At 39.8% G+C, this 27829-nt stretch overlaps 1 protein-coding gene across 3 annotated transcripts; it reads right to left on the bottom strand.

Annotated features, from left to right (window-relative positions):
* Nucleotides 1–525: 525 nt before the first annotated feature.
* itgb2 (integrin, beta 2) lies at nt 526–27501 on the bottom strand. 3 transcript variants are annotated; one of them, XM_080290306.1, is made up of 16 exons: nt 27470–27501; nt 17641–17692; nt 17347–17444; nt 15566–15764; nt 13514–13684; nt 12817–13058; nt 12105–12263; nt 11766–11861; nt 11586–11675; nt 11330–11464; nt 9084–9280; nt 4374–4606; nt 3234–3453; nt 2888–3102; nt 2246–2412; nt 526–1073 (listed from the first exon to the last, which is right to left on the bottom strand). In XM_080290306.1, exons 2-16 carry the CDS (start codon nt 17687–17689, stop codon nt 1005–1007), a joined length of 2340 nt encoding a protein of 779 aa, XP_080146432.1. In that variant the 5' UTR covers nt 17690–17692; nt 27470–27501; the 3' UTR covers nt 526–1004. The 3 variants fall into 3 exon arrangements, with proteins under 3 accessions (XP_080146432.1, XP_026001573.2, XP_026001572.2); XM_026145788.2 differs by lacking the exon at nt 27470–27501 and adding an exon at nt 25903–26109; XM_026145787.2 differs by lacking the exon at nt 27470–27501 and adding an exon at nt 19799–19878.
* Nucleotides 27502–27829: the final 328 nt, after the last annotated feature.

The following is a 27829-nucleotide window of genomic DNA, read 5'->3' as shown; positions in this document are numbered from 1 at the left end:
TGCTCACACACACAAACTACACCCTTTTTGGCTCCTACCTCCAAGCACACTGTGCACTGTAAATCTTACATGCTGCATAATAATATTCAATATTTAATATTTACTGTTATATACACATAGAGCATCGCGATGGTGTTGTGTTTATTATATTGCTGTATTGTTTGCTTGTTTTCTCTTTTTTTTTTTGAGGGTCGAGAGTTTATTCCAGTGTCCTGTTATATTGTAGATAGCAAGGAGCAGACGGCTGAGCTTATTAAACTCCACCGAGACAATCTGCAAATTTCATTAAAAGTGTAATAAACTATCATCTTGTCTTTATTTTTAGTTAGCACATGCCTTAAACACTTCAAGCTGTAAGCTAATGATAGTTATATAAGAGCAGACGTATGCTGGTGCAATAAGCTGTACGTTTTACGTCCGATGGATGCATGATCTGATTAGTCAACTAATCACAAAAATAATCGGTGACTAGAGTATCAAAATAATCGTTTGTGGCAGCCCTAGTAATTATACACCCACTCACTGTCACAGTATAAAACCAAAAACTTATTTTTTATTACCAATTTTCAACATCAATATTATGTGAAATATCATGGTTTTATTACCAAAACTGTACACATGTATTGCTTAGATTGCAGCAAAACAGAAACAAGCATCACTACCTTGGATGTTTTATCAGTTTTCTGATAATTCAGTGGAGAAAACTTGTATGTCTATTTACTGATCGATAGATACACATGTAGATACATGGATATATAGTTATACATACAGTATGGAATAAATTTCAAAAAAATTATTTCTGAAAAAATAAACAAGCAAAAGTGCATAATTGTTGGACTATGATACAATTAACAGCATTCACAAATAAGAAAGCAAAGAAGTCTATATTAATACCAGTAAATGCATCCATTAGCAAATGTGTGCATATTCTTAACCTGTGAGCATTAGAAAGAGTCAGACATAACTTGGATAACTGTCTGTTGTGTGTACTGCAACAATAGCCCTCAGTCTGCACCAGTGAATGTAGGATTGGCCACAGTGGTGGTGGCAGTCTGGAACAGTGGATTGTCAGCCTGTAACAGAGAGAGCAGAGTAATGAGAAATCTGTATCTTATTTATCTTTTTTATTCATCATGACTTGAAGTTTCAAAGTAAGTTGAAGTAAGCTTAAATCATTTGACGAAGCAAATTATAATACGATACACAGGCTGATCCCAATATGCTGGACATGTGTTCATCTTCTAATGTCAGTCACTTTTAACTTTACAAATTTTCAAACCCTGTTAATCTCAAAGAAGTGACTGCTACTGTGGATCAGTGAGTCACAGCTACATTCATTGTACTGCTGCCAGAGCAAGCACAATCCTTTTCAATGTTTAAACTAATAAAGCCTAGAGACTGGTTGGCAACCACTAGAAAAAAACGATGTGGTGGAGTGTGGTCCATGACGCGGCTGTGTGGGAGGTCGGCGCACCGGAGCTTAATCAGCACATCACTCTTCCCCTGCACATAAATGAACTAGGGCCTGTTGGGTTGTTGTTGTTGTGGATGTGTGTGGCTGGTAGCTAGGGAGCTGCAGTCGTGGAAGTGGGTGAGCAACAACCGAAATAAAGGAAAATGTTGCAAAATGTTGAACTGTGGTCGTGCCGTGCCTCCTGCCTGCCACAAACAAGTACTCTGCAAATACTTGTGAATTACTTTACTAGCCAAACAGTAATGAAATTGAAAAAGTGCATTGCAACCAGAAAAAAAACAATGTTTGCTTTCAGAGTAAAAGATTTGCCTGACCACTAACCCTCAGAAGGAACAACTTTTATTTTGATGACAAAAATTGTCTGTTTACACTTTGTGTCACACTAAATCAAGTTTCACTACTGCGCTGAGCGTAAATGGCAAGCGTTGTCAGACAGTCTGCTTGTTTCATGCAGACTGTCTGTCTTCCCAGTTGTTTATTTCTTGCTTTAACTTGCTCCCATTACTCACTATGGACAGGAGCTGACGAACTGGGATTTTTAATCCATGTAATAGTGATTCCGACAGGTATTAAATGTTTTTGTAAGAACAGTTTAGTTTTAGTTGACTGAAATGTTGTATCTGAATTACATGAATCAAGCAAACAAAAATAGTAACTGTAACAAGAGAGTTAGATTAACATGAAACCAACACAGTCACTGTCCAAAGAGACCAATCTGAAATGTGTGACAGCTATTTCTGTTTGCACAAATAACTCAGAATGATGTCTCACCTCTGCCCATTTGGACTTCTTCTTTTCATTCTCAAACTTCCTGAACTCTTTCAGGTCTTTCATGTAGAGGAGTAATTTAATAAGCATCAGCAGCAGAATACCGATGAGGGCCACAGCTGCGATGGAGCCTCCGATGATAGCTATGACATCAGGCGGTTTTGGACAATCTACAGAGTTACAAATTAGACAAGTTTGAACACTGAGCTGTAAATGAATGAAATGTAGAAAATGATAACACAGACATTATATGATGAGGATCAGATTTGACTGGTGATCGAGTTTGATGATTCATAAAAATAACTGTTCCAATAAGTGCCTGGAGGGGTTTCAAGATGGCTACTGAGTGGCAAATTGTGTTTCTATCAGGGCTTTGAATCTATGTCTGCTGACTTTTCTTAGCCCTGCTAGCATAGGTAGCTCTATGAAGCAGGTTGGGCTCACAGAGTTGATTTAAAAGCTGTTGCTGGATAAACAGACAGTATATTTTCTGGCCTGCAAGGTCCTAATGTCCCCCAGTCAGCACATCCCAGCCCTGTGCGGATCCTCAGTGTGTGCATTGTGACAGCACAGTTATTACTGCAATGAATCAGTGAAACTGTTAATAAATTAAGACTGTTTTTTGTCATTTCATCAACATCCTACCTCTTTTCATCATAATTTCAGCCTTGTAGTTATCCTCTCCAACCAACTGAACCAGCTTAAATGTCATCCAGCATCCCTCGCTGTCTTTCTGCTTACACTCCTTGGGTGAAAGGGTGAACGCTTCCTTCACTATTGTAGAAGAAATGGTCTTACAAGCCTCGCTACAGTTTTTTTTAAAGGGACCTGATTCAAAGCCGAGGCATTCAATGCAGTTCCTGAAAACACAATTACATGTATTAGTTCAAAATTCAAAGTCAAAGGTTTCGTTTTTTCTTTTGCTTTACTACACAAAACAGTGAACACCACGTTTAGAGGAAAAGCTCCGTGGAATTAAGAAATCACTTACACTTTGGTCTGGCACGGGTCAGTGCAGCCAGGACATTCCAGGCAGTGAGGACGCTGATATCCCCCTTTACATTCACACTGATTGCACTTGCAGATCCCTCTGCCATTGCAAACACTATTGTTTACGGTACGGCAGGCCTCGTCAGAGGTCTTGCACTGACAGGCAGAGCCTTCAAAGCCAGAATTACATTCACATTTTCCACACTTGCATTTACCTTTTCCTGCAAATAGTAAGAACAAAATATTTTTTTGCAGCAAGGAGTCTGTGCCACATGACAACCAAGAACATAAAGAACATCACCAGCAAGAGACAAAGCCTCTCCTGATGCCTGTGGGTTCACCACATAAAGCACAACCTGACTGGAAACCCACACACACGTTCCACAGCACCGTCTGATTACTTTTGAACCCAAAAACTTTGAGCAAAGTTGTAAACCTATTCAAATTACCACAGAGACACAGCACTTTTAAGATAGCATCTATTATTTTGTTCCAAACCAAACAGGCTAAAAGTAGAATTCAGTTTGTTTGTATGGATTTTAGGAGCATAGTGGAATAATCACAGTAGAATAATCACAGTGGAATAATCACAGTAGAATAATCACAGTTGAATAAGAGATGATTGGTAAAGTTAAGATGATGTTCAAATTAAAGACCTGTAATGGGGTGAGTTTGAGCCTGTCCACACATTTAGAAAGGTGTGAGGCCATTGTGAAACACTTTTTCCATCATTGCAGCACGATGGTGCTGTCCTGAGTTTGATTTCACCACTTGGCCTTTCTATGTGTCTGTGTGGGTTCTCTCTGGGTACTCCAGCTTCCTCCCACAGTCCAAAGACATGCAGTTAGTGGAGTTAGGTTAATTGTTCATGTTAAATTGCCCTTAGGTGTGAATGTGAGTGTGAATGATTGTCTGTCTCTATGTGTTAGCCCTGCGACAGACTGGCGACCGGTCCAGGGTGTACCCTGTGATAGGCTCCAGCCCCCCTGTGACCCTAACAGGAATAAGTGGAAGAGGATGGATGGGTGGATGTTTCCATCATAAAAATGTTTGCACAAGAAAACAAAGTAACTTATTTTACTTTTTTATCTTGTTTTGATATAATTAGACCTTCTTTTGAGGAGAATGACTGCAAACCTACCTCCACATTGTTGGTTCTGAAACTTCTCACAGTGGTCATCGTCACATTCACAGTAGGATCCATAGTATTGGCTTCCACTATCTGTGTTGTGGCACTCGCACCGGCCACACACACAGTCTCCTCGACCCTCACACTCAGTGCCATTATCCTTCTGACAGGATGCTCTCAGGGTGTGCTCTTGTTTGTTCCCAATTTTGCAGTTACAGAACTGACCAACGTGACCTTCTTTGCAGCTAAATAAAGAAAAAATTTGGAAAAAATACATCAAAAAATTTGAACATTAATAAATAACAGAAAATAAAATTTGCCACAAAATATTTGTTCACTTCCAAAAATTAATACTGAGGAATCTGTTAACTGTCCCATAATCATACACATTATAATCCATAGATAACTCTATTCAACACACCACAGCACACAAACCATTTCTAAAACTACAAACACGTTCACAATTTTACCTTTGATCTTGCCAGTAATGCTTGTGTGCTATTAACACCCTACAATACTCACCAAAAGACTCAAAAACAACACAAACGTCCACAAATCTACTCCAAACTGAACCTGGGAACAATATGCTTATTTGCACACCTCAGTTATATAGGTATTGAATATATTTAAATTATACTATATTTGCACATTTTGTTTATTTGTTATTTGTTATTAGCCATGAGGGCAGTGAAGACAGGCAGATGATGAAGAGAAGAGAGTTCCTGTGTCTAACACTTCTTATTATTATTTCTGGTCGCACTCTTCTGTGCTGGACCAAATATAGCGGCAGTCCCACAAACAGCCACAAATAGCCAGGTGAGGCTAAGGTCCAGTGTTGCTAAAGGCTGATGGGTGTTTGTGACCAGAGAACAATTTGCGTAAGACAGTTTGGAACAAAAAGTCCAAATGGAGTAGAGCTCTGCTGTGTGTCAGCGTGTGAAACTGTAGCAGGAGTAAGAAGCATTAACTTATAACCTTAAACAGCCTGTTGGGGACTGACTCTGTGTCAATGTGTCAAATATTTACTTACTTTTGGTCAACAGAGCTTAACAGCTGTAGTACTCTTATTTAAGTTTTATCATGATAGATAGTGTGTTTACGGATGGCACTATAATTACAGGTAGAGGCTGATAACTGCATCAAGCAATGACATAAACAGGGACAAAGTTTCACTATTTCCACTGGTGATCTGTCACAAATAATTCTCAAAATACTTTGTGAAAAACATAGTTTATTAAACACTTTCTGATGCATGACTGCAAATAAATGCTCACTCCTCCTCCAGCAAACCTCTTAGGTGTGAGGGAGTCTGTCCTCTAAATGATGCTGGTGACTTTTTCGTCTTTCACTTGTGCAGATAAAGCTGTGTGGATTGTGACAGATGGATGTGTTGTGTAAACCTAGCAGACTTTTTATCAGAAGTTCAAAGAATGGACACAGTTTGACATCATGACAAAAATGAAACTATTAGACAATTTTAGGAAACAAAGTAAAATATGAAAATGTTGATTTGATCACACCATCACTAATATCAACTTACAGTAATTATCAAATAATACTAGCCTTTCTCACTCATTCTTTATCCTAATGTGATTGCATCTTTGATGATGAGTCAGGTGAGTCTGCAAACAAATTTATCTGATAATAGTAGTGTTTCAATTTTCATCCGGGTGTAACGGCAGTCTGGCGAGGAAGGAGCAGCTAGCAGGTCCAGCGGGCATGTGGTGTGGAGGTTAGCCGGACAACTTGGAGGCCAGTCAGTTAAATAGACCTTTATTTGTTGTTGGCAACATGAGACCACACAAGCCAGGTCTCCACGGCTCTACTCAGTCCATACATACATGTGTGGGGACAGGTAGGCGTTGGCACCAGACCGTTACAATGGTAAGGTCTCCCTCTGAACAGATTGCTCGGCTGCCACTGCACTCACACACACACTAGGAGACTCCCACAACTACTACAGTAGTAGGGCAACCCCCGCTAGTGGTGCTATAACACAATAAGAGTTGTTACAAGGGTTCTCTTCCTCTAAACCTCAACAACTCAAAAACATGAATGTTTTCATAAGACCTGACTTCCTGTCCCTCACACTGCTAAACATTTACACAGTTAAGCTTAGAACTAAGTCAGAAGTGTTTATCCATGTGCTTGTCAGTGCAAAGCAGCTCATTGTGGATGGTGCAACTTCCAATTAGTTGTATGATTCTTTTTGTGGCTACTGTGAAAGTGTGTTTTACTTCATGTCCATCAACCTGGTCATCTCTCCTAAACAGTCCAGCTTCTTCTTCTTTATAACTCTGTCTGTGCATTTTCTCTTACTTAGAAACATTGCTGTAAAGAATTCTGTTGTAATGGTCACACGCAAACTGACCTTTTCTCTTTTTAACTTAATCTGCCAAGTAAGTTTTTATCCCTCAGCTGTAAAGGCTGATCGGGTATCTCCTTCACCCCAGTGTGGATACCGAAGTTTGTGAATGCAATAACTTGAGAACAAGGCGACGAAGGACTTTCTAGTTGATACTAGAGATGGACCGTATTACGTATCGGTATCGGTCCAATACTGACCTAAATTACTGGATCGGATATCGGCGAGAAATAAAAAAAGTAAGGAACAAAACTTGCGACACGGCGTAACTCAGCTCATAACCGTAGCACGTCGGAGCAGTATGCTCACGTGATAGAGCGGCTGTGTGTATTTGGAGCCTCGCTACCAAACCAGCATTTCATCTCCGAGAAAGTTATCCCAGAGAGCAGTAAAGCAAGTGTGTTATTTCATTTCTGAATGTTTGTAAAGCATTCCCACGTTAAGCTTAACAACCGATATATGGAGCGACTGCCTCTCTCTTTCCCTCACCTTCCTGCTGCTACTTCAATCGTGAAACTGCTTAATGATCAGCTGATCGGCTTTTCTGTCACGAGTCCGTCTCTCTTCTTTGTTTTTGGCCCACTTTGTACCAGAAAAGGAAACCAGCAGCACGTTTAAGCTTGATAAGCTGTTGTTAGAATTTATTTAATATTACTTTCTACACCAGGATCCTTTTCTAGCTGACGGCTGGTAACTGTGCAGGGGCGGATCTAGCAAAGTTTAGCCAGGGGGGCTGATAGGGCATGAACAGGGAAAAGGGGGCACAAAGACATACTTTTCTTTCTTATTCTCATTTAAAATGTCTAGCTTTTAATAAATAATTATCTGAATCTTACACCAAAATTTTTAATCTGATGTAAAATGTATAGAAGTCCATTACTGTATATAGTAACTGTTAAGTCTAACATATCCTAGTAAGCTATACTACTTTTTCCTTTGGGAAAGTACCATCTGTGAATTCTGCAATTCTGTTGAAGAAAGATGTTGAATCTATTTAATTATTCTTGAAAAATAATTTATTTCTGTGCATTTTTTTTTCACACTGCATCAAATTAAATTTGATTACATCGATTAAGCATCATGAGGTGGAGGGTGGGGGGTGGTTCCCTATTTTTTTTTTTTGCTGAGAGTTTGCAACCCTATTAGTTAGGTTGCTTAATATTTCTGCTAAGTACTCTTTAAAATACCAGAATAGGAAGGATGAAGTAGGTTTAAGTTTATTAGATTGATCAGTATTGCTGAACTATGAAATATTTTGGGCGCAGTATATTTTTTACATACAGGTATAACAGAATAGCTTTAGTGTTGCTGTTTATTTAAACTTGAGTATAAACTTATACAAAATGCAGCAAGATATTAAAAAAAACACGGATTCATATCGGTATCGGCAGATATCCAAATTTATGATATCGGTATCGGACATAAAAAATGGTATCGTGCCATCTCTAGTTGATACCATAGGTGCATCGACTAAAAATAACTTTGAATCCCACTGACCATGACTTCAAGGTCAGAGGTCAAGTTTTCTAAAAATCTTCTGAATGAGATAGCTTGAGAAAAAAAGCAGTGTAGGATTTTGAAATTAATAACATTGGTGCTTTATCAATAGGAAAGCTACAAAACTTGTGACAATTTAGCTAAAAGTTTCAAATCTATGTACTTCCTCTTTTCCAAAGATGGATCCAGTGGGCCAGATTAGAGTCTTTGCTTATCCAATTCTAGCCTCCGGTCCTTATGTTTGACACCCCTCTTGTAGACTCTTTCACTTACAATACAAAGTGCCTTGAGGCCACTGTTGTTGGGATTTGGTGCTATATGAATAAAACTCATTTGAATATTGTGAACTGAAAGGGACACTGACCCCTACACCTCTTCTTGGCTATCTTTAGAAAATGTGGCTTGTGATGGGAGAAGAAATCACACGTCTTTTCAGACCAGGACAGAGAAGTACAAAGAGCAACAAAGTCAATCTTGTGTGATGACAAAGGACTGCCTTGACCTGTATTTATGATATCTGACATGAGTTGAGACTGATCACAAATGCTGGTGACAGAGAAGAAGCAAAGCTCTAATCCCAGGCTGTGTTTGAATTATCCACTTGAAGGCTGCCAATCTCTACTTCAGACAGATGCAGTGATTTACTGAACTAAAGAAAGGGGCATTACTTACAGTGTAAAGCAGCTCTGGTTGTCGGCATTAACAGGAAAATAAATGTCACCATTCTTATATGTTTAAACAAATGACTGATGCTGGTACTTTTCTGGCAGACAGAGCAGGCTGCAAACAGCTTTGACGACATTTAAGTGGATTCAATAACATTTTCAGTCAATACCAAAACACTGAGAATCAGAGCTTACCTACAAATACCACAGCTGATGCTTCCACTCATATTGCAGTGTGGATGGGGGTCAATAATGGGTCCAGCAGTGTCACATTGGCACTTACATGTGGTATTTATGGTCACTGTCAGCGTGTCTTTAATGCCCCGTGGACTGATGGTAAAGAACTCGTTCTCCATACACGTGTCTGCGGTCACTGTAATTTCAAAAATAACCTGGAATGGGAATTCAGGTGTTGTGAGTCACAAGTGCATATAGTGTAACAATACTATAAACTGGTCAAAACAAGAGATTCACTTTGTATAACAGTATACAGTGGTCTCTCGCTATAACGTGGTTCACCTTTTGCGGCCTTGCTGTTTCGCAGATTTTTTTGTGTGCAATTTTGCATGCAGTGGTTTTTTTTTGTTTGTTTGTTTTAAACAGCGCATTGTGTTCTGCGTCCTGATTGGCTGTAGACTATTGTCAATTGATCTCGTGCCATATCTCCTGTACAGTACAGAATGCGTTCAGCTTGTCAAATTTACATAAATCTTAGATCGCTAGCAGTGTGACTCTGAAGTGCTGTACTGTATGTTTGTAAGTTTTCTCCCCAACAAACACAACAAGGTCGACGAAACGTTGTCACCTGCGGGAGCGCCTTTGGTTTCATTCTATAATACTGGACTTATTTTTCTACAAGGTTTGAACTTTGTGTTTAAACAAGAGAGAAAAGTGTGAAAATGTTCATGCCTGTCTGAGAAAAGTGTATAAAGTGTGTAGTGAGGGGTTTTACAGCCTTAAAACATCTATAATAATTGTAAAAAATAAAACCATGTGCAACCGTGGCAAAAAGTTAGTCTAGAGCCCTGTAATATATCAATGATACCCAAAGAGCTGTGTATACATTTTTAAACATTATTGGCTCTCAGCATTTGGCTGTTCTGCCCACGTGGTCTAAAGCTTGCAGGTACATGCACTAATTTGGTTTTCAACTTGATTTAAACTGTCTTGTTAAGAGTCAGCCCATGGTACTCAGTATTAGAATGATACTGGTCTATCTGGACCACTTTAATAAAGAGTGACTACCTAAGTTACTCTCCATGAGTAAGGTTTATCGTGTGGATGGATACCACATCAGCATAATGGTTTTTATTACACCAGGCAATTGAAATTAATAATTGGGTCTGAATTTAATTGTTTATCAATGATAAATCACAAAAATGACTTTTGTGTACTGACCAAAACAATACTGCACAAAGTGGCTGAGACAAAGTTCTTCCACCGCATGGCTGGGTTTGTCCTTAGAGTTTAGGCTGAGGAGTTAGCTTGGTTGGTTTTATTTAAAAAAGCCATTTCGAAGGTCAAGTCAAGTCAAGTGGCTTTATTGTCATTTCAACCATGTGCAGTGGTACAGTACACAGTACTGTACTCTGTGCCTCCAAGACCATGTTGCTATATGTGGCAGTCAATCAACAGGATGACATAAAGTGCAAGTGTGCAAAAATTGCAAGAAAAAAAAACAACAACAAACCAGTGCAACACCAGACAGAACAGAATGATACTGAACCAACAGTGCAATAGAAAAGTGCAACAATGGCAGTAGGTTGTGCAAAAAGTAAGCATTTTGCAATAAAGGGCATCTGAGAAGGATGTCTTCAGCCCACCTACCATTTAAAGTACTCTCCCAACTAGGTGAAAACTCTGTGGGATCCTGGACTTGGTGAAAAGGTTAAAAATTCCATATCATATTCTTTCAGATCTCCTCAGCAAGGTTGGAGGGTCAAAGTATCATTAATGCTAAAGGAGGCCGAGGAGTAACTAAGCATCTGAGACAATGAGCAGGAAAGTGCAGGACGGACAGGTGAAGAGGCCATGCTGCTAGCAAGTCTGCTACGAGCTAAGCTAGCAAAACAGTAAAGACACAGTGAGTGAAAACTTTGGCTATAAATTAGCGAGCGAGTACACAGAGAGTGTGCTTCGGATGAAGCACATTAAGGTTTTATTATGAAATAAAAAGTTATCTAAAAATTTTTAATTAAATTATTATGCAGATGAGTTACTCAAACACACCACTGTGTGTTGGAATAGGAACAGGAAGTGATACTCTACCGCAGAGAGGGCAGTGTTACCAAGTGACAGCGCCACCCAAAGGATCGAGAATTAAAGATTCTGAGCTACAAAATAGGTGCCACCAAGACTTGGACCACCCATCCAGATCAATCATCCAATGTTCACTGACATGTGGGTGACATGTGACTATGAAAAGTTCAAAGAACACTGACCTCATCTCCCACGTGCACTTGGTCACAAACCCCCTCTTTCTCGCTTTTTTCTCCATGGCTGCATATCGGCCTGTAGACGACTCTCACTTTTTCAGGGAGATTGTCATGAGTTATGGTCACTTTAGAGGATAATGCCTGTCATGAATTTGAAAAGATGGTAAATGGTCTGGTACGGTAAAGATAATGAGAGAGAGAAAAAAAAAACACCTCCAAATCATTAGAAATATTCCACTCATCACAAAATGTGTCAACTTACATTGTAGGCTCTTTCAATCAACTGAACAACATTCTTGGAATCTGATGACAGAACTCCAACTTCTGATTTTGGAATCATCTTTGAGAGTTCCTTGGAAAGACATGAAATGTAAAATCAGTCAAGAGTCCAACTATTTTTGCCCCACAAGCAGATAGAAAATGAAAGGTACATCTTATTTACCTTGTACACAGACTCAACATTTTGTGTCACTGCAAAAATCGTCTGAATCCTGTTTTTTTCCAACTGCATAGCAAGCTGTCCAACAGAGGGGTAGTCCTGGAGATTTTTGGAGAGTGGAGAAGAGATGGAAAAGAAAATAAAGTGATATGTATGTGTGTGTGAGGCGTCAGCGTATATATAAATGCAAGTATGGATTTTATATCATTGTTTTCTGTGCAGTCTGATTTTTTTTGTCCTTATTCAAAACAATTAAAAGAGAGGGGAAAACATTGGATGCTTATAAATCTGATCCATGTTCTTCTTAGAAGCTGAACAAAACTCACATGATTCCATACATACCATCTCAGTGCTCTTGACATAAAGATTGTTTTCCATGTAACACTTTTCATCATTGGGTTCCAGTATACCGGCCAGCTTTCCGTCCCCAGCCATATGGAATCCAGCATCAGTGGTAAGCACAATCAGCCGAGTGCTGTTGCTGTTCCAACCAATTTTGTCCTGAACAACATATCAGGGAGCATTAAGACCCAGTCAAATGCTGTCAAAATCAACTTTGGCTAAAAAAAAAGCTGTATTTACTTTTTTTACCCTGAGAAAAATACATCTAGATCGAATTTCTCTAAAACATTTAGTTATGAACATAACTGCTGTGTGAGCCATGTTTGGCTGGATGGAACTCCATTGTTTCATCCTGTTTCCAGTCTGTTAGCTTTGACTTTTCAGAACATGTGACAAGTCATAAATAAGTAGAGGCCTACATGTTTGGCTATATGAGCTGTGAGCATTGACTGTGACGAAGTTTAACCACTGCATGTGTGTATATGTGTTTGTGCATCTGCTGCACTGTGGTGCTTGTCTCTGTGGTGAGCAGGTTAGACTCAGATCAGTATGTACGACTGACCAAGAAAGCTTGTAATTAACACTTTATTTAAAAGCGACCATCATTTACATTTAGAACAGAGGCCGACCTGTTCAGATGCCACCAGATCAATGATAAGGGATGTGTGATTTAAAGGACGGCACTGTATGGTCTTAGCAGCAGAGGTCTTACCTCACATACAGCAGCCTGCATCATGGCATCCAGACTCCCCTCTGGAGAGTCCAGATTCCCAGAGATAAACTGCTTTTTCACTTCAGCTTCGAAGTCATTCTTATTTGGTGTCAAACTAAGGACATGTCTGTAGCCAAAGGCAGGCTGACACTGCTGGTCGTTCTCATCACACGGCTTCTTCAGTTTTTCCTTGTTGGTATTCGTGTAAGGAAGGACTGTTTTATCAACAAAGGCACCAAACCCTGGAATTACAGAAATAGTAAGGTTTATAAAACATACTAAAAAGCAACAGTATAGGGCAGAAAAGATAATACATTTTGTGTTAACTCTTTGTTGACAATGGACTTGAAATTAATTTCTGACTTAGTTTCCATTCCTACCAAAAGTGACTGGGAGAGCACAAACCTCTGTAGGACAACCTCCTCCCTAATGAATGAACACCACTGTGTCGTTAATTAAAAGCTCTCTGTAGCCATATTTAGCTACTGAAAAGCAGGAGGTACATGTTACATGAATCCACCAGCAGAAGAGCCCTACACTCCACAGTTGATGCACTAATGCACTATTATAGCAATTTTAAAGACACTGACTAATTTGGATTTAAATGTTCATTCGTTGCTCTTTGGCTGGAGTTCCTGTCCACAGTTAGTAAAATCTGTGTATACCAAGTTGGGAGATTATGATGTAATGTTTTTACCTATTCTAGCATGGTTTGTGATTTTTCTCAGTGCAGCAAAAAGATCTGTTCCTAGTACTTGGACATTTGCCAGGTCATCCTTCATGGAGTAGGACAGATCCATCAGGTAGTAGAGATCCACTGGATGGCCCTCAGCTGCCTTAAAAGAAACATTGAATGAAACTGGAAGTCCTGCAAACACAGTTAAAAAAAAGGGAATGATTAAAGGCAAAACCAAAGCTACTCCCCCCCATACATACAGTAGAACAATATATGAACTGTAAATAGTACATACAGTACACAGCATACATAGGCACTAGTAATATACAGTGGGGCAAAAAAGTATTTAGTCAGCCACCGATTGTGCAAGTTCCCCCACCTAAAATGATGACAGAGGTCAGTAATTTGCACCAGAGGTACACTTCAACTGTGAGAGACAGAATGTGAAAAAAAAATCCATGAATCCACATGGTAGGATTTGTAAAGAATTTATTCGTAAATCAGGGTGGAAAATAAGTATTTGGTCAATAACAAAAATACAACTCAATACTTTGTAACATAACCTTTGTTGGCAATAACAGAGGTCAAACGTTTACTATAGGTCTTTACCAGGTTTGCACACACAGTAGCTGGTATTTTGGCCCATTCCTCCATGCAGATCTTCTCGAGAGCAGTGATGTTTTGGGGCTGTCGCCGAGCAACACGGACTTTCAACTCCCGCCACAGATTTTCTATGGGGTTGAGGTCTGGAGACTGGCTAGGCCACTCCAGGACTTTCAAATGCTTCTTACGGAGCCACTCCTTTGTTGCCCGGGCGGTGTGTTTTGGATCATTGTCATGTTGGAAGACCCAGCCTCGTTTCATCTTCAAAGTTCTCACTGATGGAAGGAGGTTTTGGCTCAAAATCTCACGATACATGGCCCCATTCATTCTGTCCTTAACACGGATCAGTCGTCCTGTCCCCTTGGCAGAAAAACAGCCCCATAGCATGATGTTTCCACCCCCATGCTTCACAGTAGGTATGGTGTTCTTGGGATGCAACTCAGTATTCTTCTTCCTCCAAACACGACGAGTTGAGTTTATACCAAAAAGTTCTACTTTGGTTTCATCTGACCACATGACATTCTCCCAATCCTCTGCTGTATCATCCATGTGCTCTCTGGCAAACTTCAGACGGGCCTGGACATGCACTGGCTTCAGCAGCGGAACACGTCTGGCACTGCGGGATTTGATTCCCTGCCGTTGTAGTGTGTTACTGATGGTGACCTTTGTTACTTTGGTCCCAGCTCTCTGCAGGTCATTCACCAGGTCCCCCCGTGTGGTTCTGGGATCTTTGCTCACCGTTCTCATGATCATTTTGACCCCACGGGATGAGATCTTGCGTGGAGCCCCAGATCGAGGGAGATTATCAGTGGTCTTGTATGTCTTCCATTTTCTGATGATTGCTCCCACAGTTGATTTTTTCACACCAAGCTGCTTGCCTATTGTAGATTCACTCTTCCCAGTCTGGTGCAGGTCTACAATACTTTTCCTGGTGTCCTTCGAAAGCTCTTTGGTCTTGGCCATGGCGGAGTTTGGAGTCTGACTGTTTGAGGCTGTGGACAGGTGTCTTTTATACAGATGATGAGTTCAAACAGGTGCCATTCATACAGGTAACGAGTGGGGGACAGAAAAGCTTCTTACAGAAGACGTTACAGGTCTGTGAGAGCCAGAGATTTTCCTTGTTTGAGGTGACCAAATACTTATTTTCCACCCTGATTTACGAATAAATTCTTTACAAATCCTACCATGTGAATTCATGGATTTTTTTTTCACATTCTGTCTCTCACAGTTGAAGTGTACCTCTGGTGCAAATTACTGACCTCTGTCATCATTTTAAGTGGGGGAACTTGCACAATCGGTGGCTGACTAAATACTTTTTTGCCCCACTGTATACAGACACATAATTCAGATTGTTGTGATAGGGTGAGTTCATGCAATTTTTATAAGCACTTTCTGCTTGGAATGAATCTGTGAGAAACCAGGCCTGACATTCACTTAATATTGTAGGCAACATTAACCGATTCCACTGACCAGGTCGCAGGTCAAGGTCAATCTTCTGAGGCCTCATTTGGACAACTTGCCCATTTTGAGATGCAGACAGAGGATCATCCTTGGCAATGTTTCGTTTGTTTTTAGGGGAGATGATTTCATTCTCTTTGCAGCCTCTTTTGACCAACTCAGCTCTGGTGTTACAGCGCACTGCATCCTGTTCTCCATCTTTGGTGAAATTCTGCATGAAGGGAAGGAGACAAAAAAGAAAGTTCTTCTTCATAATAAATCTTGATACATATCACTTATCTGTGTCTTTTGCCCAAGTTTAAAAAGAATTTTGTCAATAATCCTCAAGTCAAAAGGAAAAACATTTTCCAGCGGCTTACACTCACTATAGTAGTGAGTGTAATGTACAGTATGAGCTCCATCAGGACAATATCACAGTCACATTACAATCACCACTTATTATAAAAGTTATAAAAGCACAAAAGTTTGCCTGATCGGTATTATCACATAATAACCATTTAATGATAAAAACGCATAATGTTCATAGTTGACCTCTGAGTTTAGATCCACACAGCTTATAGCATGAAACTGAAAAACCATTGTTAACATTTCTAAGATCTGCACCACTTGTCATATATATTTATCACTGCTTTCAATGGTCTGTATCACAGTGAATCATGGAACTGTTCTCATATCTCCCCTTTCATAAAGCCAGGTCCAGTGTATCCCTAAAGCACCATTCCTTTGTAATATTAGAACTGGACAAAGTCTTGTTATGGGTACAGCCAGTTAGCAAAATGTGGTTTTTGATGCAGCCTTGGTGAAGTACGATAACTGTAAGATTTTTTTAAAATGGGATATGCCATTTTTCCAAAAGTTTTCACGACGTTTACACTGCTGGGAAGGGTTAAGGAAAACCTCTAGAACATGGAAAACCTGGGCGTTATCAGCCATGTGTGTGGGTATGGTGGTTGTGTCTAACAAAGACAACAAAAAGCTAGGTTTGTGTGAGGATCTATCTGATTTGAAAGAGTATGTGCACTGTAAACTGTGCATACCAGCAGAGCAAAAGTGTTGTGTGAACTTGATGCCAACATGGGGTTCTGGTAGATTCCACCATTAAGTACCCAAATTCAATTACACACTTTACACTGTCTTACTATATCTTTAACTATCATCTTGGATTACCTCAAAACCAGAACTTTTCAAGCACATGAAGCCTGAAGAGGGGCTGGAAAACTGTGGTATGTTACATTGCTGATCTGCTGATATAACGGCAGGACCAGGAAGAGCATGACACTGGACTTAAAGTTAGTGGAATTAGTGATTACACAGTGTAGTCTGAATGTGATGCACTCCATCTCTGGTGCAGAAATATCCAATATCTAATAGTCACCCAAGTAACAAAACGTGCCATCATAGTAAGAAAGGAAGCTGACCTAATGTACTGGCAGTGGCTCAGTCTTACAATAAGTTCTGGATGTGAACCTACGATAACCTGAGAAGCAAAATCTAATTTGGTTGCAGGAAGTGTGAAGCAGCATGTGGTGTTTGACAGAATGGAAACCACATCAACTAATTAGAAAACTTGAGGGTCTATTGTGTGGATTGAAAATGAACTCAGCTGCGACTGAGGTGAAACACACGAGTGTGTATTTCTACATATGTATTTTAATGGTATAACAGGTAATTACTGACATGCTACCACGGGTTCAGCAGTGGATTAGAGGACAGCTTTTCGTTGTAGATAAAACGCTCACTTTAGCACTAAAACAGAGACAGTATTTAGATTTTACATAAACTTTCTTTCTCACCAGTGTTTGGCACCATGCACAGTATGGCCCAGATTTTATACAGTCATCACAGGAGTTGATCAGTGACTTTGAGCAAACTTCTTCTTGTTGGCACAGCCCTGGAAAGAAACCCCCAAAAGTGTATCATGTATATCATGTTTACAGAGTCATTGACAACCTCAAAATCATAAACCGCTCAAACGTACATTTTACACATGCAGTCATTTTATTAAACATCACATTAAGTAAAAGGTAAAGGTTGATAAGGTTTATAAATTTGTGAATAAATATTGTAATGTAGTATTTATGCTTTACCATGTCTACCCATCAGCAGGAGAATAAGTAATGGCATACACCGATCCATGTTCTGATGGAAAAAGACAACAGTCAGCGGATTTAAAATTGCAGAATTTTCATAAAGGCAGAGACACAGGACAACTACAAAACTAACAAGATCCTATAAAATACTTCCTCATGAATTTGCTCACGCCCCAAGTATCTCTTATTATTTCCAAAAAGGTGCTCTTATACTTTGTAAACTCTGTAATATATTGTATTATTTAATGGATTCTTGGACCAACTGTAACCCACATCATTTCTTTAGGGATTATTAAAGTATTCGGATTCTGATAAATAAACCTTAATTGCTGATGAACCTTTCCTTTGTCTTCAAGCATCTGAACAGAAGAGCGCTGAATGCTACAAGCAGCACAGACAACAGCACCACCTTCAGGTCTGTAGCTGCAGTACATCTCGGCAAGTTGCTGCGAGGATTTGCGTACAGTTTGTGTACAGTTTGACAACATTGATTTAAAATGGCTGAAAAACTATACAAAACACACACACAAATATTCAGCTAACCATTCGTGTAACTGCTGTAACAAGAAGAAACATTTTATAAGTGTCCTTACAGCAGCATTAACTCACAGACTACATTAAAGACCATGCTGACATGTGTAACACACCCAACTTTCAGAGCTAACAAATATAATACCCAGTGCAAAGGTTTCCTGTACTCAACCACAAACCACCCAGTTTTGCGAAATGTGTCAGTATTCCACACCATAAAAGGTAAAGGGAAGAGTGAAGTGTTAGTTCATCAGTACATTTCCGCTTTCTGAAAAAAGTGCTCATGAGAAAGAAGGAAGCATTTCTCTCGTATGTGTCTATAAATGACTGACTCCACCAGCCTAAAAATACCTTATCAAATGAGACAAATGAGGTTGGAGAGACTGAGGTGGTGTGTGAGACTTTTTCTAAAGCCTTATAGAGCATCATTTTAGTCTGAAACAAAAGGCCTCAAATTATCATTTGACTTAATTCAACACAGACAGAACACTTTGTGTTTACAGTTTAAAATTCAGTTGAATCCAGTGCGTGATGCAGCATCATCTGGCCCTAGCCCTACTGTGTGCTAATTAAACAACTTGACTGAAAGTGTATGCACCATACACACACACAGCATGAAAAGCTCACATTAGACTGTATTAGATTATAACATGAGCAGAAGAAAAAGAAACTTGATCATGAGCACACGTTACAATGCACTTCCGTGAACAGAACTTTATTGCTCACCCTGTGTTAACCGCTTTTTTATTCGATAAGATTCTACTCTAACTCTCCAGGTGACTGACGAGACAGATTTTAAGGCACTGATACTGATATGAACTGCTCTTAATCTGAAATTTAACGAGGATTAAGAAAGTGTTTTGTTGTGACTTTCTTTCTTCCTGTGTTGTCACTGTTGTTGTATTTAATGAGCTGGAGAAAAGTTCCAACCTGTTAACAACAAACATGATTCTGTTTAGTAATAATGTTAAATGTAATCGATTCAATATAGTCACTTCTGGCTCAGGAGATACGGTGATCATAACATTCCTATGTTACGGTCAAAGATGCCACAGTGGAATTAGTTGTTACTAGTTGCAGCAAATGTAGCTTAATGTAATGTGTTTTCATTTAAATGACACTCAGACATGTGGAGGCTACGACTTAACTGCTGCTCTTTCTGTGTGCATGTATCTATCATCAGGCACAAGAAATAATCAGATAGTTCCTTTGTGAAGCTGACATATGATGCAGAAAACAGGAGGGGGTGATGATACAGCTTTGTATTAACTCCACTTAATACAACACTGACACAGAAACCCGGTTAAAAAATTGTGCAACCCTTTCTCAGAAAAATGTCAAGCAGTCAACTTCCCCCCAAAAACAGAAGCTTCTCTTCCCCACGCTGCTTATTATAACTTTAAGTGTCACAAAGCAGTGGTGTGGCTGCATTACATTAGTCTGGTTCTCTAATATTTTCTCAGTTTTTCACTGATGGTATAAACTATAAAGTTCGTTTTGTTCTTCTATAATAAACTTGCTTTTTTAATGTGAGAAGAGGCAACAGAATAAAATGTGACATGATTCATTAGAGGTAAAAATCTATTTTCAAACAGAAACAATTTCTTGAAAAAGCGCAACTTACCAGAAGCAGGAAGATTCAGCTCTGATAGCTGGCTGACAGTTACACTGAACACTATGTGGATGGCGAAACTCCGCCCTCTTAACAGGAAATGTGAAGCAACCAGTGTTAAAGAGAATGCGATGGGCTGGGCGAAATATCACAATTTGATGTTAAATATAGATGCTGCTAGGTAGAACAGCAAATGTGACACAGATGTGACTACACACAGAGTACTCATTTTGTGTGGGTGTATACATCTAAAATAGAAAAATAGAAAATACATCTAGAATGTATGAAAAATAATTCAAACGAAAGGAGTATATTAACTGAACACAAAAGTACTCTAGGCACTCTTTTCCCTGGAAATCTGAAGTAAAAGTGTAACACCAGTTGTTGGGTTGTGTTACTTGTTAAAGAAAGTCTTGTTGTTGTTGTTGTTTTACTTTTAGTTAGACATTGCATGGTAGTATGCCTGCTAACTCAGCATTTCAGGGCTGTTTGGGTTGTTGATTTTAACCACATCTAAATAGAAAGAACATTAACAACCACTATGTCACCTGTCCCAACAGGAAAACACAGCACTGGACCTGCTGTATGCTCTTAATGCATACACTGCCACTATATCCCACCTGATATCTAAAATAAAAACAGCATCTCATGACATACGTTCATAGCGGTACCTCTCCTGAGGAAGGGCCTGCTCTTTTCAATTTAATATATAATCGCACCAAATCAAACAACTATCATTTGAAGGTGTGCTATATTATATATTCTACAAGAATACACAGAAACCCCAACAATTAAACATTTCCTATGAGCCAGCACTTGGCGACAGTGAGAAGGAAAAAAACTTCCTTTAAACAAGAAGAAACCTCCGTCAGAGCCTCGCTCAGGGAGGGGCAGCCATCTGCCATGACCAGTAGTGATGTGTCATGAGCAGAAGCATCAGCTCTGTAGTGAATCAGAAGAGCCAACTCCCATCGAGTGAGAGCCGGGTCCCCACTTTTTTTTTTAACAAGGTTTGTTGTGTTGCCACATTACTTAACTGCCTTCCCACATACATCGCACACATCAATTTCTATGCTGAAATTGTGGTCTAATGTTTTGTGCCTCGGTTTCTCATTGGCTCACACTCCTGCGGAGCTGCAGCAGGAACATACAGTGGGGCAAAAAAGTATTTAGTCAGCCACCGATTGTGCAAGTTCCCCCACCTAAAATGATGACAGAGGTCAGTAATTTGCACCAGAGGTACACGTCAACTGTGAGAGACAGAATGTGAAAAAAAAAAATCCATGAATTCACATGGTAGGATTTGTAAAGAATTTATTCGTAAATTAGGGTGGAAAATAAGTATTTGGTCACCTCAAACAAGGAAAATCTCTGGCTCTCACAGACCTGTAACGTCTCCTGTAAGAAGCTTTTCTGTCCCCCACTCGTTACCTGTATGAATGGCACCTGTTTGAACTCATCATCTGTATAAAAGACACCTGTCCACAGCCTCAAACAGTCAGACTCCAAACTCCGCCATGGCCAAGACCAAAGAGCTTTCGAAGGACACCAGGAAAAGTATTGTAGACCTGCACCAGACTGGGAAGAGTGAATCTACAATAGGCAAGCAGCTTGGTGTGAAAAAATCAACTGTGGGAGCAATCATCAGAAAATGGAAGCCATACAAGACCACTGATAATCTCCCTCGATCTGGGGCTCCACGCAAGATCTCATCCCGTGGGGTCAAAATGATCATGAGAACGGTGAGCAAAGATCCCAGAACCACACGGGGGGACCTGGTGAATGACCTGCAGAGAGCTGGGACCAAAGTAACAAAGGTCACCATCAGTAACACACTACAACGGCAGGGAATCAAATCCCGCAGTGCCAGACGTGTTCCGCTGCTGAAGCCAGTGCATGTCCAGGCCCGTCTGAAGTTTGCCAGAGAGCACATGGATGATACAGCAGAGGATTGGGAGAATGTCATGTGGTCAGATGAAACCAAAGTAGAACTTTTTGGTATAAACTCAACTCGTCGTGTTTGGAGGAAGAAGAATACTGAGTTGCATCCCAAGAACACCATACCTACTGTGAAGCATGGGGGTGGAAACATCATGCTATGGGGCTGTTTTTCTGCCAAGGGGACAGGACGACTGATCCGTGTTAAGGACAGAATGAATGGGGCCATGTATCGTGAGATTTTGAGCCAAAACCTCCTTCCATCAGTGAGAACTTTGAAGATGAAACGAGGCTGGGTCTTCCAACATGACAATGATCCAAAACACACCGCCCGGGCAACAAAGGAGTGGCTCCGTAAGAAGCATTTGAAAGTCCTGGAGTGGCCTAGCCAGTCTCCAGACCTCAACCCCATAGAAAATCTGTGGCGGGAGTTGAAAGTCCGTGTTGCTCGGCGACAGCCCCAAAACATCACTGCTCTCGAGAAGATCTGCATGGAGGAATGGGCCAAAATACCAGCTACTGTGTGTGCAAACCTGGTAAAGACCTATAGTAAACGTTTGACCTCTGTTATTGCCAACAAAGGTTATGTTACAAAGTATTGAGTTGTATTTTTGTTATTGACCAAATACTTATTTTCCACCCTGATTTACGAATAAATTCTTTACAAATCCTACCATGTGGATTCATGGATTTTTTTTTCACATTCTGTCTCTCACAGTTGAAGTGTACCTCTGGTGCAAATTACTGACCTCTGTCATCATTTTAGGTGGGGGAACTTGCACAATCGGTGGCTGACTAAATACTTTTTTGCCCCACTGTAACTCTATTTATTTCCATATTTATTTTCTTTTTTTTTTTTACCAGATTGTATTTTTGCACATTTTTATACTTTTTCTGTAAATACTGTTCATATGTATATAGCCCCCCACATGTTTGCACTGAGATTCTCTGTATGTCATTGTACATCTGTACAGGGAGTGCAGAATTATTAGGCAAATGAGTATTTTGTCCACATCATCCTCTTCATGCATGTTGTCGTACTCCAAGCTGTATAGGCTCGAAAGCCTACTACCAATTAAGCATATTAGGTGATGTGCATCTCTGTAATGAGAAGGGGTGTGGTCTAATGACATCAACACCCTATATCAGGTGTGCATAATTATTAGGCAACTTCCTTTCCTTTGGCAAAATGGGTCAAAAGAAGGACTTGACAGGCTCAGAAAAGTCAAAAATAGTGAGATATCTTGCAGAGGGATGCAGCAGTCTCAACATTGCAAAGCTTCTGAAGCGTGATCATCGAACAATCAAGCGTTTCATTCAAAATAGTCAACAGGGTCGCAAGAAGCGTGTGGAAAAACCAAGGCGCAAAATAACTGCCCATGAACTGAGAAAAGTCAAGCGTGCAGCTGCCAAGATGCCACTTGCCACCAGTTTGGCCATATTTCAGAGCTGCAACATCACTGGAGTGCCCAAAAGCACAAGGTGTGAAATACTCAGAGACATGGCCAAGGTAAGAAAGGCTGAAAGACGACCACCACTGAACAAGACACACAAGCTGAAACGTCAAGACTGGGCCAAGAAATATCTCAAGACTGATTTTTCTAAGGTTTTATGGACTGATGAAATGAGAGTGAGTCTTGATGGGCCAGATGGATGGGCCCGTGGCTGGACTGGTAAAGGGCAGAGAGCTCCAGTCCGACTCAGACGCCAGCAAGGTGGAGGTGGAGTACTGGTTTGGGCTGGTATCATCAAACATGAGCTTGTGGGGCCTTTTTGGGTTGAGGATGGAGTCAAGCTCAACTCCCAGTCCTACTGCCAGTTTCTGGAAGACACCTTCTTCAAGCAGTGGTACAGGAAGAAGTCTGCATCCTTCAAGAAAAACATGATTTTCATGCAGGACAATGCTCCATCACACGCGTCCAAGTACTCCACAGCGTGGCTGGCAAGAAAGGGTATAAAAGAAGAAAAACTAATGACATGGCCTCCTTGTTCACCTGATCTGAACCCCATTGAGAACCTGTGGTCCATCATCAAATGTGAGATTTACAAGGAGGGAAAACAGTACACCTCTCTGAACAGTGTCTGGGAGGCTGTGGTTGCTGCTGCACGCAATGTTGATGGTGAACAGATCAAAACACTGACAGGATCCATGGATGGCAGGCTTTTGAGTGTCCTTGCAAAGAAAGGTGGCTATATTGGTCGCTGATTTGTTTTTGTTTTGTTTTTGAATGTCAGAAATGTATATTTGTGAATGTGGAGATGTTATATTGGTTTCACTGGTAAAAATAAATAATTGAAATGGGTATATACTTGTTTTTTGTTAAGTTGCCTAATAATTATGCACAGTAATAGTCACCTGCACACACAGATATCCCCCTAAAATAGCTGAAACTAAAAACAAACTAAAAACTACTTCCAAAAACATTCAGCTTTGATATTAATCAGTTTTTTGGGTTCATTGAGAACATGGTTGTTGTTCAATAATAAAATTATTCCTCAAAAATACAACTTGCCTAATAATTCTGCACTCCCTGTATAGTGAGAATAAAGGCATTGTATTCTATTGTATTGATTTAGGATCACGTGACTAAGCCCGCTGTCACACAGGTCGGTGTAAGAAAATGTGTATTCTTGACCAGCTGACAAAAACCTCCTTGTGACTTTGGTCACCAGTTTATTGCTGCAGTCTTAGTCTGAAGGGAAGTGAGTTTTCTACAGTTCTCTGAGCTATAGTGAAAATGCGAAAGTACAGCCAAACCTGAAATGGTGATTGTTTGCTTTTAAAGTCAAAGCCGGAATAGAGAAAAATGCAGATCAGTGCCTGCCAGTAGTCAGGATTAAAAACCTCCAGTTCATGCAAAGGTATAGGGTCATCATGAGGGCTTCAACTCAAATTACTTAATTACATTTTTTAATTAATTTTTTTTTTTAGTCGTCATCATAAACACGAGTCTTTCACCCACATTTAAACCTAAAACTGACCTGCCAAACATACATTACTATGAGCAAGGTGCAAATGCAAAATATGGCACCATTAAGCCATTTACTGAGTCAGTGATCAGCTACTACCCCTTTTGTTACTGGGGCGGTGTTACTGGGGTTGTTAAATACACACAATATATATATATTTTGTGTATTCGTTTCAGATTGTGTATATATATATATATATATATATATATATATATATATATATATATATATATATAAAATTACAAACATAAGAAATTAAAAATACATGCAACACATAATGTAATTGTTATGAGGTATTTCTGATGGTCCGGGCATAAACAGGAAGAAAAAGTGTAGTCTATTGATTACTGGGTACTGGAAAGGGGGTGGGATTAAATAAGTTTATGCTTCTTCCTGCTCCTTTTTGATCATGAAAGCTTTTTGTTGTTGTTGTTGTTGTTTTGCTTTGTTTGTCTCTTTTTATTTCTCCGTTGTTGTACTTTAAAAAACAAAAGAAGATTCAATTCAATCCCTGAAAGGGCAACAAACCAACACATTTTTCCTGATAATTATCCTGTAACTTTACTGAATAAAGAAATAAAACCTCCAACATTTCAGGGGCAGACATTCGTTATAAGAACTGTTTGTGAACTAAAAATCAAGAATGACAGATACTATTTGTCCGTGATTTGGAAAGCCCAGTGCGTGCTCGCCACGCAGGGGAAATAAATTCTCTCGGGGATATCTACCGTGAGGTTGACACGACACCTGGACGGGTAGCGTTCCAGAGCAACGAGACACCGTCAAACACATGTGTGGTACACTTGCTTTTCAGGAGCTACTACCGACAAACCAGGAAATAACAGCTGAATATTTCATCTGTGATACTTATGCGGTTGTGTGAGGATATGTTGAGCAGTGCAGCATCAAAAGCAATGAATTCGAAGGAAAAATGAGGACGGAGTCAACAACATCCGTAAGTTTTAAACACCGATACACAGTCCATCCTCTCTTTCAAGGCTCACTTGGTCAGTGGCGTGATGACGTAGGTCACGTACCTTCACGGCGAAACTGTGCCACCTTGTGGTGACAACTGAAATACTGCGTTTCAGTTAAATAACAATAACTACAACGCAGCCCAACACATTTCACAACTAGAGAACACAAATTGAATATCTCAGCATTTTTGGTCTTGACCAATAAAATAGTAAAAACTGTCTCGACTTTACCTGGTGATATTCTCATGCACGAGGCGACCGCGAAAACGCCAAACAAACGTCACCACACCGATTCAGTTCACACGACGGTAAGAGCCAACGATCTGGAAAATGTTGTCTTCGTTTTTACTCCTCCGCATTTTGTTGCTCCGATTCACAGCGTTCACAACTAAAGTGTGCAGTTTGGTTTGTGTGCACTCAAACAGAGTCGAGTCAACTACTGCCACCTGTAGCCAAGTGTCATAGACTACAACCAGACACACATCTCTGTCACCGCGTTTTTATTCCCGTGTCATGCACAATACATTTGTAACTTTGCGTTTTTCGTTGTGGCGTCATGCAAAAAAAACTTTAAACTAAGTGAAATTGTATTGTGTATTTATTTTTTGGCCTTCATTGGTAAGAAATACCTAATTATAGCTATACACAAACTTCTAGAAATCACCACTCCTATTCACAGATGAAATAGTCAGTGTTTATTTCCCTGTTTGTCGGTATCCTGAAAAGCAAGTCTACCGCATTTCTGTTTAACCGTCACCAGTTGATCTGCGACTCCAGTTAATCTCGAACACCGGACACGCTGAAGGTCTCAATAAAAGAAGAAAACGAATATTAAACGATGAGAAAACTTTGTGTTGTGGTACGGCTACTAAGAATAAGTATTAAGTTTGAATCTGAAACGAAACGAAAACCGAAAGTGAACGCCTTGAATTAGGTTTCCTGAGTTGTTGTTGTTGTCGTTGTTTTTCCTTTTACTAAGAGTCAATCTGGGCTTCAATCAGTGTTCAGTATTTTCGTTTGTTTACATCCTGGGTGTTGGTTTGAAGTGTTGAGGACAAATAGCAAACTGGATCTGAATTCACTTGCTCTAATATGAAGATCAGGATAAATGGTCACATAAATTTGGTCATCAACTCTGTATGTTAACTCAGGGTTTTCCCTGCACTTTCATAGGAAAGGGGTGGTGTTGGCAGTATCTGACCAGTCTAAAAGGGGCATTTCATTGGTCAGCTACATCAGAGATATTATCTAATGGTGGTTAAAAATCTTTATAATGATCTTATAGCTGGAGTATTACCTGCTCTGGAGCAGCAAGGAGTGAACCACCGTCAAAGAACAGAAAATCCAAGGTTAACCCAGAAGTAGTAGTGTATCGCCCACTATTATTATTATTATTATTAGTAGTAGTAGTAGTAGTAGTAGTAATAGTAGTAGTAGTATGTTAAACTTGTTTCTGTCTTACCTCACTATATTGTGCAGTTGTTAATATTTAGATGGTTATTCCTTGATTTTGATATTAAATGATTTTATAATAATAATGTTAGTGCACTATAGCATTAATAGATCACCATAAAACAGAACGCCTGCACTGTTCTTGCTGTCCTCATATCACATTTGTAGGTAGACTAAAGGACTTTTCTATAGGAAACAGCAGGCTAGATGGAGCACAAAGAAACCTTATTGCAATAGCAAAGTTATTCAGAACTAAAGCTGCTTTCCAATAGCAGGTTGGTAAAAGTCAAAGCCTCTGGAGGAGACTCTGACAGCACAAAAACAAGAATGTTGCGTTAGCACTCACCCTGCCTCAGCTCCACTTTTCCTCTTTCTGCTCTCAACACTAAATGGAGGCTGAAAGGACTTTCACCTTGGCTGCCATTTTCTCCTCCCATCTGCATTGACAGGAAATATTTTTTACCCAAAACTTTATTAGCAAGTATATACAGAACATCTTAATGTCAGGAATAAAAGGGAATAACAGTGGAGACATACTAAAAGAATAATAACAGAACAATAATACAAAATAAATATAATAGAGAATCACAACTTTACATAACATTTCTGCAACATATCATTCATTTTAATTGCCTCTTTGTTTGCAAGTACTTTGACTGTGGTGCTGCATTGGAGAAGTTCTTGACAGACGTGATTAATATGTGGT

The sequence above is a fragment of the Astatotilapia calliptera genome, chromosome 16 (assembly GCF_964374335.1).
Source record: "Astatotilapia calliptera chromosome 16, fAstCal68.1, whole genome shotgun sequence".
Classification (NCBI taxonomy): domain Eukaryota; kingdom Metazoa; phylum Chordata; class Actinopteri; order Cichliformes; family Cichlidae; genus Astatotilapia; species Astatotilapia calliptera.
The sequence above is the reverse complement of the archived record's forward strand: the minus strand, read 5'-3'. Positions and strand labels throughout refer to the sequence as shown.

Bases quoted from the DNA above. Each gene is read 5' to 3' on its own strand.
- itgb2 (XM_080290306.1), bottom strand. From the start codon at position 17,689: ATGGATCGGTGTATGCCATTACTTATTCTCCTGCTGATGGGTAGACAT. The intron at 15,765-17,346 runs GTGAGAAAGAAA...CCCTTCATGCAG, and splicing joins GTGCATGGTGCCAAACACTG to AATTTCACCAAAGATGGAGA. The intron at 13,685-15,565 runs GTCAGTGGAATC...CTGTGTTTGCAG, and splicing joins TGACCTTGACCTGCGACCTG to GACTTCCAGTTTCATTCAAT.